Raw genomic sequence first — 20449 nt, forward strand, 5'->3', positions numbered from 1 at the left:
GAGCACACAAGACCCATCTCTTATTTTTGATTTACTTTTGGGTGATTGTTAAACATTACAAAACACACTTGTAATTAAATTCACTATGTAATGCAATGGTTGTATGTTTCTTGTTTCTACTATTATGCAATTGTGATGATACTGTTCACTACGTCATCCACCCCGAAACGTATTCCGCCGTTATCGGTTTTGGGGTGTGACACAATAACTGGTGCAAACTCAGCCCTGAACCTGGTAGAGAAATCAGCCCAGGTCATTGCATCCAATGTTGCATCATCTCCCATAGTATGTCCGACCTCCTCCCACCAATCCCGTGCCCTGTCCTTCAGAAGACAGGACGCCAATCTGACCTTGTCCCCCTCGGGACACCTGCTAGTGCGGAATGCGTTGGCCACATCCGCCAACCATCTAGTACTCGCTATGGGGTCCCGTGCCCCATGATAGTCTGGAGCTCCACATGCCCTGAACTCCCTGAAAGTAAGTGTGCGCGACCCCATCATGGCTGCCACCTCGGCACGGAAGGTGCCCAATCTCTCATCCATCAGCTCTAGGATCCCCTCCTTGATCGAACCGAAGATCACAGGAGTCTGCTCTAAAATGATACGAGTAATCTCTAAAGAAAGAAACTCTCTGGTCTGCTCATCCATGTGCTCGTTTCCCGAGCTTGATCCTGATCCCTCCCCGGCACCTCCACTGCCGGCTGCTGTCCTCAGACGCAAAACCACCATACTGAAACACATCATAGCAATATCAGAAAACTGAAATATCTCAAGGGATCATTGATACTACTACTAGCTTCCTGGTCTTGTCTCGGCCTTCCTTGATTCGAGTACGGATCCTCTGCTTTCAGTAGTACGGGCCCATACTACCTTCCACATCTATCCGTACTTTCCTCAAGAACCGCCTTGACTCCACCAAGTCACTTCTACTACTACTGATCTCTGCTACTCTCATCCTAGGCTTACCCTAGGGAAATCGCTGACTCCACTCATACCAGTCCTCAGCTGCCGAAGGCCTCCTTGTAATGCTGATTAGCCACCACCTGAATACCATCACATACAATGAGGCTCAGATAATCCTTCGAGTAAAAGACTCGTCCCTACAACGGTTGGACTCAGACAAGAGCTGCGCAATAGGGCCAAATCCAGTACTCTGAGATTATTCAACCCTGATCACATGTGATGTGGCGTATTCACCTAATGGCTAACTCCCACCACTCAGAGTCCCACAAAGCACAAAGCAAGCAGCATTCGGATAAGGGAAACATACTCAGGCAAAACTATTCTCATAACGAGAAGCTACTCTAGCATACAATGCTAAGCTCGCGCTACCAGGCATAACCTAAACAGGCTATCCTACTGCTGTTTACTCAATACTAGCATGCAATTCTCATAAAGTTGTAACACATAAAGCAGGCACATAAGGCATCCTCCAAGATCCTTAGTCCTATACTAGCATGCTGTTCTACTGAAGCTGAAACAATTAATCATAATAATAAAATTTGTATTGGTAATTTGGGAGTACTTACTTGAGCTCGGCTGATCGCATGCACCACACCCTTATCTTGTTTAAAAATTCTTTTCTTTCTAAGTGTTTTTCAAAATCTCATTCGAAAACATTTTTCTTTTTGAAAATCTTTTTATCTTTCCCTTAGTTTGAGTTCAGATGCACCCGGAGGTGTATCCGAATCCCTCAAACCAGGGCTCTGATACCAACTTGAAACGACCCAAAAATACGGCCCGAAAATTTCATTGTTAATATAACCATAATCATAAAACGGAGTATATCATAATAAAACCATGCGTTGCAAATCTCAAAACCATACTAAAATACAAATGAGAAAACCGTGTCATGACTGTATCAAAACATATATAAGATAACTGATCAACTCCCAGGATAAAAACTGTGGCTGTGGTGTGTGCGATGCCATCATCCCGATCCCTTCCCTCTGCTTGCGGAAGTACCTGAAACCAAAACTGAAACTGTAAGCACGAAGCTTAGTGAGCTCCCCCAAACTACCACATACCACACAAACATATAAAGCACATACTGGGCCTTGCCCACTACATCGGACCGAAGTCCGGCTAACCGGGGCCTTGCCCCCTACATCGGACCGAAGTCCGAAGCTGACTGGAACATCGGACCGAAGTCCGAAGCTGACTGGGATCTTCGTCCCCTACATCGAACCGAGTCCGAAGCTGACTAGGACATCGGACCGAAGTCCGAAGCTGACTGAGACATCGGACCGAAGTCCGAAGCTGACTGGGACCTAAGTCCCCAACATCGGACCGGAGTCCGAAGCTGACTGAACCTCTGTCCCCTACATCGGACCGAAGTCCGAAGCTGACTGAACATAGCATAAACATATCAACTGGCATAAACACATATCCTGTCTGAACCACGAAGGCATCAAGCATACTAACTACTACATCGGATCGAGATCCGAAGCTGACTGCTAGCTAAACGGGCCGACATTGTGGCCTTAGACCCGTTACTACTGGAAGGAAACTCACCTCGTGAACTGGCTGCTGTGTGAATGGCTCTGGAAGCTAACTGTTGCTGCTCCGGTATCTCCCCGGCTACAAGGCCATAAACACACTCAATCAAATACTAAACACTGCACTGGGGTAAAATGACTCTTTTACCCTTGGTCAAAGTCAACTCTCCCGGTCAAAGTCAACCCACAGTTGACCTGACTCGCCGAGTTGGGCCACCAACTCGCCGAGTCTCTAATCTCATTTCACAACCCCACTCGTGGCCACTCGTCGAGTATGGCATCGACTCGACGAGTACTCTCTCTATCCAAGAACTCAGACAATCTTCATCCGACTCACCGAGTCATATGAACAACTCGACGAGTTGTTCTTGAGCTTAAGAAGATTGCCTTGGACTCGACGAGTTGTATGAACAACTCGCCGAGTCCCTCCATTACTGAGTCTGCTCTCCGACTCACTGAGTCCACTCTACTACTCACAGGCTTCCACTCGTCATCACTCAAAAGGGGAAAAACGGGGACTCGCGACTCGACTCGCCGAGTCGTTCTTCCGACTCGCCGAGTCGCTTGCATGCAACAGCTCAAAACTCGATTCTACTTGAATCCAGTGTATAAAACTAGTAGATCTGGACTCCCTTAACTCGATTAGCACGTAAAGATTCTATCTTTACCTACCCATATGCATCCATGAAGCTAAAATGGCTCAAAAAGCATAATAAAGGCTAGATCTAGGGTTTTCATGCAAGATAACTTCAAAAAGGCAATAGATCTGGGCTCTACAACTCCTAAATGAACAGATCTAAGGATATCTCGACATAATAGGGCATCCATACAATCATAAGGCTTGAGAGAAGCATCAAACTAGATCTAGAAGAGTTCTAATGGAGGTTAAAAGCATAAAACAGGAGGGAATCCGAAGAATACCTCAAAGAACTCTGATTTGCCCTTGGATCTTTGCTCTACACCTCTTCTCCTTGCTCCTTTCTTCTTCTCCTTCTTCAAGCCTTCAAAATTTAACACAAGAACACTTAGATCACTCAAGGATGGATTAGGGTTTTCTCACAGCTTTTTGAGGGTGAAGGAGGCGAGATTGGGGGCTATAAGGTGGATTAAATAGTGAGCAACCCGGGGATTTAGGGTTTCTCCCAGGCAGGCAGACTCGCCGAGTCCCGAATATGGACTCGCCGAGTCGCCGACTAACACGTGCTCGAAATCCCGTCCCTACTCGGCGAGTCAGGCTATGAACTCGCCGAGTCCCTCTTGCAAACTTCTAATTAAATATTATGGAATCATCATACCGGGGACGGGTCGTTACAATCCTCCCCCACTTGGCTCAGACTTCGTCCTCGAAGTCTGCTACGGATGAATCTGCAAATATCTCCGGATAGTGCTCTCTCATCTCCTCCTCAGCCTCCCACGTCCACTCAGACCCCTTCCGGTGCTGCCACTGCACTTTCACTAACTGAATTTCCTTGTTCCTCAAGGTCTTTGTCTTCCGGTCTAGAATCGCGACCGGTCTCTCAATATAATTCAGGCTGCTATCAACCTGAATATCCTCTAGGGGAACGACTGCTGACTCATCCACCAAACACTTCCTCAACTGAGATACATGGAAAGTGTTGTGGATCTGACTAAGCTCCTCAGGAAGACCCAACCGATAAGCAAATCAGATATGATGTTACTACCCCTTTACCACTTTATTTGTACATGGAGTCGAGGGAGAATAGAATTTGGTTTTTTTATTATATATATATATATATATATATATATATATATATATATATATATATATATGTATGTATATATATAAAGAGAGAGAGAGAGAGAGAGAGAGAGAGAGAGAGAGAGAATGAGTGTGTGTGTGTGTGTGCGCGCGCACGTGAGTGATAGATAGAAAGGTTCAAATGAGAGTAATTATCGGATTTGAGAATATTTTTTAGCCACTAATTTACAAGATGACAAACTTCTAAATAAATGAAAGTTCATATCCAAACATAAAAAAATATATATAATGTTCATAGTAAGTCTTTTAGATTTTGGGGTTATCAGATTCGTGGAGTATGATCGTTTTGCAATGGAAAAGAATTTTCCCATTTGTTTGGTTAATTGGTAGAATTTTTAATTCTCTTGGTTAGTTAATAATTATATGTTGTTTTAACCATTTTGTTACAAAAATAATTATTTGGTTTTCTTTTAAAATTTTGAGGAAAATGAAGTATTGTCAAACTTTCTTGCCCGGGTGTTCACCCATTTGACCCCACTATTTTCTACAGTGATGAAATGAACGTATACTAAACGTTGTTTATATTGTTTTACTAGTTTGTAGAAGAATTTGTTCAAAATTGTTATTTTAGTGTTGTAGATTGAACTATGAAAGCGAAGGTTTTGAGTAAGACAATTAGTAGAGTTATAATGATCAACAAGAAGGGTAAAGTATTGAATTTGCCCTTTGGCATGATTAACACAAAGGGGATAACTACATTGGATGTCGTTAATAAACGCGAACATAGATCATACACATCTAAGTACACCGTTGTAGACAATATATGTAAATTGTATGTTGTAGGAAGGCTCCAAGCTATAATTTTCAATTCGGACGATGTAGTCATCAATGTTACTTTTAGATGTTACACGTCACCTTGCCAAGGATTTCACATCGAGATTACTCTTGAATATAAGCTTAGACCAATGGTATTTTTCATTTTTTTTACATCATATTTTATTTTCTTTCGGTAACTTCATCGCACTTTTAAATGTTTTTATTTTATGGTGTTTATTTGTAGGTCAAAAAGTTAGTTCAGAAAGAGCTATAGCAAAAAATGATTGCAAAGTTTTTCATTGTTTATCATTTGTATTTTTGATTTTTTGATAGATGATAAGAAATTGAGAATCATGGTAATGAACATGGCAAAAGCCAACAAAGCTAAAAATTTGAGGGTCTAAATTTATCAAAAATACAAATAATAAACAATAAAAAATAAAGATATCAAAAGACAAGTTAAAAACATCATTTTTATTACTTTTGATAACACCACTATATTTACCTACAAAAAACCTCACGCTTTTGTATTGCTTTACTACATGGACAAGAACATTTTGTAAACTAAACCAAAGTCAACCTTTTCTACATTTAGAATTCATGAACATTTGATAAAGTAAAGTTAGACTTTTTTACTTTTTACTAGAAAAACTAATTTATCAACTTTGAATTTCAAAATGGTGACCTTATCAACAAAAACTTCGCAATCACTTTTGCTATAGGTTCTATTGAGCTTTCTGACTTTTCGACATTCAAATAAACGTCATAAAAACTGTAGGAACAATAAAACTTAATATTGATAGATTCTAAACAATAGAGTGAATCAAATAACAAGAGCAATGATCAAAGATGTGCCAAATGGTTAATATCATCAAAGCTTTAGAAAAGTTCAACGTGAACTTTTCTGTAAAAGCTAAATAGGGCAATAATATTGATTAACCTAAAACGATACATGCATGCACATTAAATAGTCTAACCCTAGCATCACAAAAACGATGGATGGACAAGCCAACCCGTTACAATAAGACTATTCTAGTACAAAACACTTTGACACAATACATTAATAACCCAACAATCTCCCCCTTTGTGTCAAATAAAGAAAGGAGATTCTTCATTGTTGCACCTTCTGAACTTTGAACAGCTTGGTCATCAGGTTCAGAAAAGTATTTATGATCACAAGATACCACTTGATCATGTCATTGAAGCACTTCAGATCCGCATCATTGTTGGCTTTGCATGTGACAGTCAATCCTATGATGTTGTTGAGAGCAGCAGTGGAGTATAAATGTTTGTCTAACAAAGACATGAAAGAACTAAACGTTAGGTTTTCAACAATACCGTTTTCGTTGCTCATTGGAATTGAATATGAAACACCTGGAATCAAAGACATGAAAAAAATTAACGTTAGGTTTTCGTTTATTCAGAATCTCATAGGGTGTGATTAAGAATCTTTTATTGATTAGAGAACGATTCTGAGTGAAACAAGCAGTTCCGATAGCATCGACCCAGAAGTAAAGTGGAAGATTCGCAAAGGATAACATAGTCCTTGCAGCTTCACAAAGAGAGCAATTTCGTCTTTCAACAACACCATTTTGCTGGGGAGTGTAAGGAGCTGAGAATTTGTGTGAAACTCCTTTTCAGTTAATAATTCTTTAAACGCTTGGTTTTTTAATTCGGAACCGTTATCGCTATGAACTTTTTGAACAGGCTTTCGCAATTGAAGCTCGATCTTCTTGATGAAATTAAGCCCCCTTGCTTAAGAATGTATGATTTAAGCGAAAAAAAAGTGAGTTATAAAGAGAGAGAGAGAGAGAGAGAGAGAGAGAGAGAGATTGCAAAAATTGTAAGAATTTTTGGGGCTATCAAAGTATAAAGATCAAAATATCAAAAAATCTGAAGAATCAAAAGATCAAAAATTATGAAGAATCAAAAGTTGAATATACCAAAAGTCAAATATAAAGGGTGTGAATTCAAAGAAATTAAAGAGGAATTATCAAATTGAAGAATTCAAAGAGCTCCATTATGGTATCAAAAGTTATAATTTCTAGATTATGTATGTTTGGGTAGCTTAGCAAAAATACCTAGAGATTAAGAAAGATTTATGAGGATTGATTCGGAGGGTTGCAGAAATGAGTGTCGTATAAGTTAAGGGGTGAAGGTTCATATGGATTGTGAGTAGCTAGGATTGGGGAAGTTGTTAGATTTTTAGACACAAATATTCATAATTAATTAATTAAGCATGAATCAGTTAAGCATTAGTATATTTGGAACTAAATTGCTAATAATATATTAATTTGTAACCAACTTGAATTATCCATAATTAATAGCTAACTATTGAGGAAGTGGATTCGAACTAAACAGAAGTGATTTGACTCATTGATTGAATTTTATAGTTGAGTAATTAAGTTTGTCTGAACTCATAAAATCATATAAAACCCTTTTAAATTGTCGCTTAGATTTTTAGGTTAATTTAGTCACAATTAGATTAAATAACTAAATCCGTTCCCTGAGATCGATACCCGACTATTTGTGCTATACTATTTGCGAAAAGGTACATTGTCTTAGTCGAATAGCTAGTTAGATAGTAGGTAAAATTAGGTGTAGCTATTAGGACACATCGTGTGTATATATATATATATATATATATATATATATATATATATATATATATATATATATATATATATATACATACCAAATGTTGCCCGTATACTTGGTATCCATGCCAACCCCACCCCATTTCTAACTCTAAAGTATATAAGGCATTCTCGATGGTTTGGAGCGAATTAGCTTCACCCCTATTTATAGGAACTTCCCACCCCCTTCTTAGGAAGTTTCTAGATCTCATACATTCAAGACTACTCTAGACCTATCTATCAAGTCCTATACTTATTTACAAGGTTCCATAATATTCTAGATTTTTTTATTGCATCCTAGAGAAGTTTAGGATGTTCCTTACTCTTCTAAAATACTAGAACATTCTATATCCTTCCACATCTAAAATACTAGAACATTCTATATCCTTCCACAGTCTTCCAATATGTTCTAGAGTCTTCTAGGGTATTCCCATAAGTTCTAGATCCTTCCACAATCTTCTAGTATATTCTAGAACGATCCTATGTTTTCTATTAGGTTTAGAACCTTCCAGGTTCTTCTAGTATGATTTAGAACCTTCAACGTCTTTTAATATGTTCTAGAACCTTCCAAGATCTTCTAGCATTTTCTACATGTCTGTAGTCTTCTCGAGCATTCTTAGTCAATATGTTACGTCTAGAGGGCTCAAGAGACTTCAAGAAACTTGGCCACGTGACAGTAGGGTTAAGATGATGAGGAGGAAGGAAAGAAATTGATATAATACTATAAATATAGGATTTTAATTTTAAAATTAAAATATATTCAATAAATGTAAGGATTTAATTTAGATAATAACTACTTCAATTAACAAAACTACTATAATACTCAAGGTTGGAGAACTCGCTACTCAGTACCTGCTCGGCTGAAGGGGGAGTAGCGAGTACTCGGATTACTCGGGGAGTACTCGGATACAGTAAATCATGTAGAAAAATATTTTAAAGGAAATTATACATGTCAAAGATCATAATTTAAAATATTAGTTGATTGAAATTTATTACAAAATTAGGTGAAATATCAACAAAAGATACATTTTCAAATGTTAAATTGTTTCAAAAATAGACACCATTCTTTAATATTATATATTTAGATTAATCATTTAATCTTCCTCTTCCAATGTAGCTTCGATTTGTTCGTTGATATTAACTCCATCCGATTCATATTCAACATCTTCATTTAGTTCTTCCTCATCCTCCGACACAAATTCTTCCTCATCAAGTTCTCTCAATCTAGAACTTCTATGATTTTGTAAAAACTCCTCGTCACCCATAGCTTCATCGGGCTCACCTTCATCCAATAATACATTCTTGAGCCTCACTTGCATCTTTTGCTAAAAGTACTTCCATATCCTTAGTCTTCCTTTTCTTGTTATTTTCCATCAAATTTGCATTAAATGGAACAAAAACAAGATTGTTCAATTTAGACGTCTCTAATCTATTTCTTTTCTTTGTATGTACCTACAAATTTAAATAAGCAAAAATAAAGTTAGATAAATATACAAGTTTTGAATAAACTACTTAAAAATTATAATTAAAATTTAGTAAACTATCAACCCCTTCAAAAGTGCTCCAATTTCTTTCACACCCCGAAGAACTAGTTGTTAAAGAAATTATCCTTGTAGCAATCTTTCTCAATTGTGGAGTTAAGGCACCATAAGCTACCCACCAATTCGATGCAAGTTGAAAAAAAACATTGTTAAATTTATTATTTTGGAATTTTATAATATAAATACAATTTAAAATATATTACCCGGATCAAATTTGTCGTTGTTCACCTCACATCCTTTAATTGTAATTTCTCGATTATTTTTTCTTGTTTACCCATGTAAACCGGCAACTCAACTATCACGATATGGTTTTGCAAAGAATGATCTCCTGGATGTATTGTATCGACAAAATCAACAATCTCATCGGTCACATCAATATCATTTTGGATCTCCGGATTCTTATAAAGATAATATGGATTTAAAAGGTAAGCCGTCAAATGTAGGGTTGTATCAAGCCTATTTTTCATCTTTTTTTCGAAATGGTATCCATAATAGGCTCATACGTTTTTTTTATTGTTGCCCAAAGCATTAATAATTTCTTGTTTTGCATTTTGAAGCTCACCATATACAAAACCCATTGATAGCTTTCGATCCACATCAACCATGCGAAGAACTTTGACCAAAGGGGCAAAAACCTTTAAACATAATGCTACATCAGTCCAAAATGTGGCATTTATCACTATGTTATATGCGGCTTTCCCTTTAAAGGTGTTGCTAAGTCTACATGATTCCCATTCATCGCTTGTAAACATTTGTTTTAGTTGGGCATTTTTATTGGCCAAACTTTGCAAAGTAAAAAATACGGAAGCAAATCACGTGACTCCCGGTCGCACAATATCTCTTTTCTTGGTAACGTGTCTCGTCATGGCCAAAGTTTTATGATGAGCATAAATAAACACCATGAGTGTTTTTGCATGGTCGAGAATTTTCTTATACCTAGGTAGTCCACCAATACCTTTTAAAATAAATAAAACGTTAATAATGTTATTAAAAATTAATAAAGAACACTAAATTATAAACTTAGCACAATTAAAATTAATACTTTCAAGCATAAGATTGAGGGTATGTGTTGCACAAGATGTCCAAAAAATAGTTGGTCTTTTTTCCTTTAACAACTTGGTCACTCCCATATTATTTGAGTCTGTCACAATTTGAACCACATTCTCAGGGCTAACTTCTTTGATGCAACTTTCAACATACTCATGCATGTGTTCACTTGTGTGAGCTTCATCTGATGATTCTTTAGATGACAAAAAAACGGTCCTCGTCTTTGAATTAACACATAAGTTCATGATGTTCCTTTTCTTTCTATCGGACCATGCGTCCGTCATAATCAAGCATCCATTAGATTTCCATTCGTCTTTGTATGGTGTCAACAAATTTATTGTTCTTTCTACTTCTTTCTTTAAATATGTTTCTCCCATCTCATATCTAGTTTGAGGTGGTGCCCCACGTCCAAATTGGCCAACGGCCTCCAACATAATTTTAAAGTTATCATTTTAAAAGACATGAAAAGGAATGGCACATTCATAGGCCCATCTACAAATATATTCTTTCACACGAATCATGTGTTCCTTACGAATAACATTTGACATATTTTCTTGTTTGCTTTTTCCCAGGTTTGAAACATCTTGGGGGTTGATAGTGTTTGGAAACCGATCCATAGGCCCAAAAGAACGTTTAGCCTTCTTAGAGCCAAATGAATCTTCCATCAAATCATCATCGATGGTAATGGTTTCATTCTCACTACTTCTAATATTCACTTGTGCTCATAAAGACTCATTTTCATCTACCTTCCCCTTCTTTTTATTTTGGTTATCAAGAAGAGCATCTCTACATTTTATTTGGTCATATTGTGGCCTTTGGGCATGAAGAAACATTTCCTTTAATTTGTGCAATATGTTGTTTTAGTCTATTGATACCCCTGCCTATCTACTTATTACATAAAATGCATTTCACTTGCTCCAATTTCTTAGATTCACACACATTGCATATTCCCATCCAGGATCATTTGATTTGCGTTTAAGATTCTCTTGAGCTGCAGTTGATCCCGTAGACGGGGTTGTTGTGGTTGATGCCATTACTTTAGTTAGAAATCTATCTAACACAAAGTGAGTTAGTGAGTCTAAAACACACGCATTGTCGAACAAAATGATAAAAAAAAAATAATAACATACAATCATATTACATAGCTATTAATCTATTACACAGATAGTGATAACACAGAATAACATACAGCTAATATACTATTAGTCTAGTACACAAAAAACAGGAAAAAAAATACATACAAACTATGAAATCTAAATTCTGAAATAGAGACAATCAAATACATATCCACTACCACTTGTAAAGAAATCACAAAATACACTAAAATACTAAATACATACACAACATACCAGTAAAGAAATCACGGAATAAGTTCACTCATACACACCAACCGACAATCTTAAGGTAAAAATTAGAAACACGGATAGAGTTCTTGATGTAATACATAGTGATTACTAATTAGTGGGACTGTGGGAGTAACAGTAGGACATTGTGGGAGTTCTTGATGAAGAAATTTGAAATCCACAGCGAGATAGAATAACACCGTAACAGTAGAGATATAGAAATCCAAAATCAAGTTCTTGAAGAAACAGGAAAAATGAGAAATAGGGATAGATATACAAAAAAAATAAAAAATAAATAAATAAAGAGTTTTTGAAGAAGAAATCAAATCATCAACACAACGAGATACAATGAGTAGGAGAGAAAGAACCTCGATCACTAGTGGAGGATATCGCATGTGCACAATTACGATTCACGACTCAGGAAGTCAGGAACACAACACTGATATTCATTGCCTAGTATCGCTATTCGCTGGTAGCCTGGTATCACGATTTGCCAGTAGAAGAGAAAGACGAGAGAGGATCAGGTCGTAGAAAAGATGGGGGAACCAAATTTGGGAATGCCGCATGTTTTTTAGGTTTAGGGTTATTTTTTTCAAAGTCAAAAATAAGTTTTATTGGGTTGTCAAATTTTGCCCTAGTTGACCGACTTTGAACTTATTGACCGAGTTTGACTTGTTGACCGAGTATCCCGAATAAGACCGAGTTGGAGCGAGGTTGACCAAGTTTTGACTGGGTTTTACCGCGTTTTGACCGACTTTGACTTAATCCGATTTTTTTTTGCCGAGTCGACACTACTCGCCTCCGTAGATGGCCGATTCCGAGTCCTCGGCCGAGTTGTCCGATTTTTGCAACCCTGATAATACCCCTATCAAATGATTGGACCATATTTGCCTATTTGGTCATACCGTCATACATTCACATAATAATTGTAACACCCTATTTTCGCATTCCAATAGAACTCAATAAACTGATATATATATATATATATATATATATATATATATATATATATATATATATATATATAGAGAGAGAGAGAGAGAGAGTAATCGTGGTCCCTATCTCAAAAATATAAATTTCGTAGAAATTCAAGTTCATATGAAAGAGATATGAATTTTATAAGATATAAAAATTAACTGCATAATTAAAAATTATTAATGTCAAAAGATACGAAGAGAATTCTTGACTTTTGGGCAAAGTCACCAAAATGAAAATCACAGTACTTTTTAAGATAGGAATTTTGGTAAAAAGAACACCAAAATCGGAGTCCGTAAGAAAGAATTATGATTTTTGCAACATCATTAAATCATATGAAATAATGGCTAAAAATAAAACCAGAATTAGCCAATGTAGCTTATAAGAAAGTTGTAGTACTTGTTGAGAGCTACGCGTGGAAAAAAAAAAGTCAAAAACAAAGTCTGTATGAAAAAATTATGGAATTTACAAAATCTGTGTTTTGCGTCGCGCATGGTGCTCGACGTGCACTTCTAGAAGGTAAAAACGCGGACTACAGAGAGCCTAACACGTGGCACAAAATGGTTAGGGAGATGTCACCTTAAAATGCATGACGTGCACCCTATTTGCATGTTGTGCACCCAAAAAATCACCTATAAAAAGGCACCAATCCTCATTCTATCCCTCAAACCCTCTCTCTCGAAATTTTGCATTATAGTTTCGAAATCTCCTTAGTATTTAGGAGTTTAGTGAAACTTTGAGGCCCCAAAGCGCCCGACAACTAGTAGCTATCTTTGCCAACCAATTTTCGGACATTGTCTAGGAAATCTTTATTAATACTCATTCAGTGTGTTATCCGTCATTTGGATCGTCAGTAGAATAGTTGTCAATCTTCTGAGTCATTGTCAATTTGAGTTTTCTCACTATATTATGTACTCCAATATATATCATTTGTATGTTAGGATATAATTGCGCGGTGGTACGCCATTAGGCTAGTTCTATTAGTTGCCTGTAGTATTATATTATTACATGTTGCACTAAATATATATGTTGATATTATTATGTGGGGAGTTGACGGCGGTCTAGCATCGGACTGAAGACTAATAGACTCGGGCGAACATTATGCTAAAGGCCAAAAGTGTGGACCAACATATATAGGCAAAAAGGGCAGGCCTGCTTCATATTGAAGGCCAAAGGCGAACCAGCTTTATGCTAAAGGCCATTATGTGCACTAAGCCTAACGCTTACCCAATTGTTAAGGCACTCCATTGGTTCGTGAGAATAACAAAGTTTAATTGTGCGCACATGCATTCATGTTCCCACATTATACTCTGATGTAATTGAATATATTAATAAATAAAAATGAAAATTTTGGGTTGAAAATCGGAACGTAACAATAATTTTGATTCTCTCTTTCTCTCTTTCTCTCTCCCTCTCTCTCAATGTGAGTGTGTGTGTGTGTGTGTATATATATATATATATATATATATATATAGGAGTAGGATCAAATGAGAACACCTAAAAGGTTGAGAACGCGAGAACAGATCTAGGCCATCTAATTTTTAAGATGTATGGCTATAATTAATTGTTATTTTTCTAATTATTAATACATTTAAAATATAAATTTCAAATTAAAGAAAATTATAAAGGGTATTCAGGTAAATAAACATTACCCTAATTTTGTAAACTCCTATAATTACTCCCTGCCTCTCTATTATGTTGACCTAATTTCATACAGCATACATTCGACATCTTCATCACACAGCCGAATCACACAACCGATCCCAGCTACTTCCGTTTTCCTTTTGCCTTGATCGACAGATGAACCATCCACATCGAAGATGATGCTTCCTGATTTCACCCCAAATGTCGATTTTTTGTTGTTTGCTCTTTCCCCCCATTTATGTGCTGCTGATGACGACGATTAAGTCACAAGGGTCGCCGAATAATCAACGCCCTTCCTTCCCCTCTTCCCTCTGTCTCTTCAACCTTTTCGAAGCAATGAAACATAATCAGGTGAGTGGATTACCGCCTACAGTCCTTTCATTCCGAGTGAGAGTTTCACAAATTGATTTTGTTTTCATGTCATTATTTGGGGTTTTTTTTACTTTTGTGATCTATTATGGAAATCTGTATCAATTCAATGGGAATATCTTAATTTCGCTCAACACATATTCGATGAAATGCCCCAAAGGTATCGATCCCATGTTCAATAATATCTGAGAGTAACAGTAACAGTAAAAGTGTTGATCTTGATTCCACTTCAGGGACAATGGATTGGCAGAAAGATTTGGTTAAAGCTATTCATGAGTTGCTTTCATTTTACGAATTAAGGTTCAGTCATGTTATAAAATTGGAAGATAATCTATTCAAAAGCAAGAAAACAGCTCAGATTTTTTTGCTTCAACAAGATCGAAAAGAAAGGATCTGTATGATCCAAGATATTGTAGCAGCCGACATAACTGCTAATAAGCAATAGGAGGGGCAATTCTGGTAATCCTAGGTTTTCTCTTTCTTTTTCTAATTTCATGTTCCAATTTTTTGAATGTTCTTATTTACGTAATCATCATCATCATATATGAATTCAATGTCAAGAAACCTAAGCTTTGATTCATCTGAATTTGCAAACCGTTCCTATGCTGACACAGATCAACTGATCCCACAAACTCAGATCAATAAATTACCATAGATTTTATGTGCATACTGGCTTAGCCTAGAAGAGTTTCATGGACATAATGGTTTGGCGTTAAATGGTGGGGCTAGCAACGGCTCAAATTACCAAGATACCCCTATGAATGAACTGCTATCAAATGAAGCTTCCACAGACAACAATGAAGAAACCCAAACATGCCTGTTGTTGTAAAAGAGTGGGAGAAAACAGAGGGGGCTGTTGCGGTGCTGCCCTTGGCTCGCCGGAAACCACCAACAAACACCTCTGGTGGGGGTGTTTTTGTTGCAGCTCAAAGACAGGCGAAAAAGAAGGGAGTGTGAGAGGAAATGGAAGAATGAAAATTTGTATTTATCTATGAATAGTAGTGTATTCATTTGTGAATAGCAATGCATTCATGTGAGAATAACAGTGAATGAACAGCAGTGCATTCATGTGTGAACAGTAGTGTATTCATTTGTGAATAACAGTGAATGAATGTATTTATTTATGATTAGTGGTATTCATTTATTCAATTCCGAATAACAGGGTACTTATTTCTTAATAGCATTGTATTCATTTGTGAATAACAGTGTAAGCATGTGTTAATGAGTATATTTATTTATTATTAGAGGTATTCTTTTTATGAAGAAATGATAATTTTTATACTCTTTTTATTTTCAATTGATTAAAAAAAGAAATTGGATTACTTGTAATTGATGTGTATTTATTTGTGATTGGAGTAGTATTAAGTTTTTTGAAAAAAAATCATTTATGAATACAAATGTACTAATTTGGTGTTCGATTTCTATTCATTTTTTTTAGCACAAAAAAAAAAAAAAAAAAAAAAAAAACCCGTGAAATAGGAGAAAAAAAAATGATTTTTGTAATAATTGTTTTTCAGTTTTAAAATAAATTTTGGTAAAATGTTTTTTATATTCCATTAATAAGAAAAATAAAAAATTGAATATTTATTTCTTATTTGGTAACTGATCCTAAATTTAAGGGAAATTGATTGAATTTTAGTTTGTTTTAATTTAATTAAAATATACAATTACTAGTATGCCCTTATACATTCGTTGGTCCAGAATTGTTCTCGCGTTCTCAACCTTTTAGGTGTTCTCATTTAATCCGCTCCATATATATATATATATATATATATATATATATATATATATATATATATATATATATATATATATATATATATATATATATATATAAAGAGAGAGAGTGACGGTACGATTTGTGGTCCATACATACTAATTTATCCAAACACCCCCTAAATAAATATCTGATTACAAACTACTAACATTATAACAAAAAAAAAACTATGGCAAAAATAATTAGATGGCAACATTCTAAAGGGTATGTATGTTAAGGTGAAGACAAGTATAAGAGGGTCAAGTGTAAATAATGTACGTTTTATTATTAATTATATAAAATATATTAGCTAATTTTGTAAAACAAACTCAAATCTCAATCTCAAGGTTTTTGAGTTGCAGATACATGTTTGACTTTGCAGATACATGTTTGACTTTTTGAGTTGCACTAACTCAAACATATAATTTGCTATGAACTAGACTTATAGGATAAAATCAACAGACTAGACTATGACAGTGAAAACGATTTATTTACCTTGCAATAACAACTGAAACCATTAGCATCTCAAGTCAAACTAGGCCACATCTTGCCTTAAAACCCCATTCATTCACCTGCAAAGAATTATCAAGGAATTTTGCATTATATAAACATCCTTTTTTTTTTAAAAAAAAAAATAGTCAGTTTTATCTTCTACTTCAAATCCAAAGACAGTTTGTTCCCTTATTGGTTAAATTTAATACTAGAAAATACAAGACTTATATAGTTAATTATATTCATAAACATAATTTAGTTGGTAGAGTTAAAAGATGGAGATTATTTAAAAAGACACATGTTACCTTATCCACAAATTGAAAAACAGAAGAATTTAAAGAGTAACTGATAATAAAATGATTTTATATCATCTCAGACTGTTTGTTGTTCACCTAAAACTTGTAAAATAGTATGCATAAAATCATAATGAATTGTGGTCTCTGCAGTAAATTCATGAACAACACCATTAATCTCGATCCAACTACACCCAGGCTGTTTCTTAATCTTTTGACTTCTCATAACCTTTCTTGTCTTTAATGCATCTTCCCACTTGTTTGTTAACCGATATAAATTCCAAACAAGAATATACACTCCATCATCATAAGGTTCTAATTCCACTATTTTCTTTGCTACAATTTCAGCTAACCCTACATCTCTTTTCATCATACAACCACTCAAAACAGATCTCCAGATAACAGCATCTGGTTCAAAAGGCATCATGTCAATCAACCTGAGTGCTTCTTTTAAATCCCCTGCCCTACAAACAAGATCCACCATACAACCATAGTGTTTCATTGTTGGTTTTAAACCATAATCATCAACCATTTTGGTAAAAAGAGACATTCCTTCCTTAATTAGTCCTCCATGACCACAAGCTGATAGAACTGATAAAAAGGTAATATCGTTTGGGGTCATTCCACTTGATACCATATCATTAAACACTTTAAGGGTTGATCTTCCTTTCCCATGAAGAGCTAATCCTGAAATCATACTTGTCCAAGAAAAAACATCTTTTTTATGCATTTTCATGAATACCCTTGTGGCCAATTCGAGGTTTCCACCTTTACAATACATATCTATCAAAGCATTGTTCACTGATACATCAGTGATAAGATTTGATATCTTGTTAATGTATCCATGTAATGATCCACCAAAATCAAGGGCACCAACATCTGCACAACCGGAAAGAACAGCTACTATTGTGATTGAAGTAGGATGAATGTAATCACTTCTCATCTCCCTAAACAGTTTTAATCCATGGATAACGTTTTTGCTTCGGACATAGCCCACTATCATGGCAGTCCAGGAGATGACATTTCTCACAGGCATTTCATCGAACACTTGGCCAGCAGAAACAATATCACCACATATGATATGGCCATTTAGCAAACTCGTCCAGGAAGCAACGTCTTTGGCTACCATGGATTCAAACACTCTCCTTGCTAAACCTATTTGACCATTTCGACAGTAGAGATCAATCAGAGCATTGGAAACAATGGGTTCTTCACCACCCAACTCATATCTCAACACCATCCCATGAACTATCTTCCCAACCACTAGATTCTTAGCAGACCCACAAGCTGAAAGTGCAGCCACTATGCAATGCCCGTCTGGGTTCAACCCCGTTGACACGATCATGTGAGAAAATAAAGAGAGCGTTTTCAAGGGTTGTTGGTTTTGCAAGTAAAGAGACATGAGACAAGTCCATGAAACTATATCTGGGTTATGAATCTGATCAAAGATCCCCTGAGCTTTGGTTGGATTGTTTAACTTCTTGGCATATATGTTGAGTAGCTTACACGCGAAATGTTGTTGAGTGCGAAAGAGACCTAGAGTTGTGGCATGAGCGTGGATTTGGGTGATTAGATTCTCGTTTTTGCTACATTTTTCTAGTAAGCATCTCAGAGAATGCAAACTGTTGTTCATAGTAGCAACCAAATTTTTACATAAGCTATCCCACCTCAATTCATCGGATTTTGTATCATAATATAATAATAATACCAAATTCAAAAATATCGAGCAAAATATAAACCCTAACTTACAGAGACAGGAAGTGAATAAGACCTATTAGAGCTTGATGTAACTTGTAATGTTGAAGGGGCAGAGAATAGCAGGGAACCAAAATTGGGAGGAATCATAGAATGAGTAATTTGGGACGGAGGAATGGATGAGACTGCGGCGGAGGTGGTAACGGGGGAAGAAAGTAGTTGTTGAGGTTTAGGAAATGGTGAAGATAATCGGACGACGTCGAATGGGAGCTTGGAGCACCATGTCTGCGTTGTTGTAAAATCCAATCGAATTTAAAACTTTTTTAAACATTCAAAATCATTAATTATTACAAAAATGATTTCAAAATAGTTCAATAAGTATCCCAGAAACCATAAGTCCAATTCACGAGGATGTGTATGATCACGCATTCGCCTTGCCGAAACATCTAGAGCACCTGAAACAATAATTTCAATAAACTGAAACCGTAAACACACAGCTTAGTGAGTTCCTCCAAGATACCGATACATAACACCAGTACACATAATAATAGCATGTAATGGGTCCACAACTCTACAGTCCGGATTACCCCTTGGGCCCAAAGTGTGAGTCTGGCTTGCCTTCCGGGCCCACAGCTCACATCTGGCTTGCCTCCGAGCCCACAACATAAGTCTAGTTTGCTCTCAAGCCCACAACTTACGACTGGCTTGCCCCTTGCAGTCCTAAGACTGAAATATAACTGATCAGCCCTCGGTGCGAGTCTGGCATGCTCCCCTGGCCCTCAGCCCGGAACTGGAATGCTATAATACCCTTAAGCCCTCAGTACGAGTCTGGTATACCACTCGGTCCTCAGCTCGTATTTAGTATGCTAATGAGTCCTCAGTATGAGTAGTATGAGTCCGGTATGTCTTCCCGGCCCTCAGCTCATATTTGGCATACTCCAAGGTTTGTTGGTCACCGCACGAAGCAGTGCAACCTCAACCCTACCCACACAACATGTCTACATATACAGCTAATGGCACATACAAATAATCAAGTAGTAACACAGGTAGTCCTACAGATCTACCTAACTGGCATAGCAAACTAGCATGCATAATTATCTCATATTCAACACGTAATCAACTACTGTGATATCAAATCCAATGGGTCGGCCTTGGTGCCTTAGACCCCTTAGTATAGTGAGGATAACTCACCTGGCACTGCTGAAGTCCTGCGGATGAAACTCCAGCTGATGGTTGACAGATTCCCTGATGAATTCTTGAATCAAGTAAAGAACGTAGAATCAGAGTTATGAGAATTAAGAACACTGAGAGTAAATAATATCTGGTTTCAGCTCTATTATACTTCAAGTTTTCACAGAGATTCAAGATAAGACAGACTCTCCAAAACTCTTATCTATCTCTAAGTAACACTCCTATTTATAGGAGAACTATGAAGCATACAAAAAATACTAAGGCATTGCATTAGACTTCGACATAAAAGTACCTTAGTAAATACATAACTAACGAAAACAACTATTACACAGACTTCGACATATTACAATATAATTTCGACCTTACAATCTCCCCCTTTGTAATAATGTCGAACTTCTTAATTGGTGAGAATCTGTGCAGCAAAATGCTTCATT

The 20449-nt window shown here is 36.4% G+C and overlaps 2 protein-coding genes across 5 annotated transcripts; both read right to left on the reverse strand.

Moving 5' to 3' along the window:
• Nucleotides 1-8620: 8620 nt before the first annotated feature.
• LOC111911350 (pentatricopeptide repeat-containing protein At2g13600) lies at nucleotides 8621-19142 on the reverse strand. 4 transcript variants are annotated; one of them, XR_002856843.3, is made up of 5 exons: nucleotides 17229-19142; nucleotides 16840-16916; nucleotides 9414-11307; nucleotides 9218-9321; nucleotides 8621-9121 (listed from the first exon to the last, which is right to left on the reverse strand). XR_002856843.3 is itself a non-coding variant. In XM_023907139.3 (2 exons), the coding sequence occupies exons 1-2, from the start codon at nucleotides 18760-18762 to the stop codon at nucleotides 16909-16911; spliced, it is 1542 nt and encodes a 513-aa protein (XP_023762907.2). In that variant the 5' UTR covers nucleotides 18763-19142; the 3' UTR covers nucleotides 16597-16908. The 4 variants fall into 4 exon arrangements, 1 of the variants encoding a protein (XP_023762907.2); XR_006190014.2 differs by lacking the exons at nucleotides 9218-9321; nucleotides 9414-11307 and having other exon boundaries at nucleotides 8632-9121; XR_006190013.2 differs by lacking the exons at nucleotides 8621-9121; nucleotides 9218-9321; nucleotides 9414-11307 and adding an exon at nucleotides 14070-14543.
• LOC111911342 (uncharacterized) lies at nucleotides 9094-10691 on the reverse strand. The gene is made up of 5 exons (XM_023907134.2): nucleotides 10253-10691; nucleotides 10027-10165; nucleotides 9714-9930; nucleotides 9439-9608; nucleotides 9094-9121 (listed from the first exon to the last, which is right to left on the reverse strand). Exons 1-5 carry the CDS (start codon nucleotides 10689-10691, stop codon nucleotides 9094-9096), a joined length of 993 nt encoding a protein of 330 aa, XP_023762902.2.
• Nucleotides 19143-20449: the final 1307 nt, after the last annotated feature.

The sequence above is a fragment of the Lactuca sativa genome, chromosome 4 (assembly GCF_002870075.4).
Source record: "Lactuca sativa cultivar Salinas chromosome 4, Lsat_Salinas_v11, whole genome shotgun sequence".
Taxonomy (NCBI): Eukaryota; Viridiplantae; Streptophyta; class Magnoliopsida; order Asterales; family Asteraceae; genus Lactuca; species Lactuca sativa.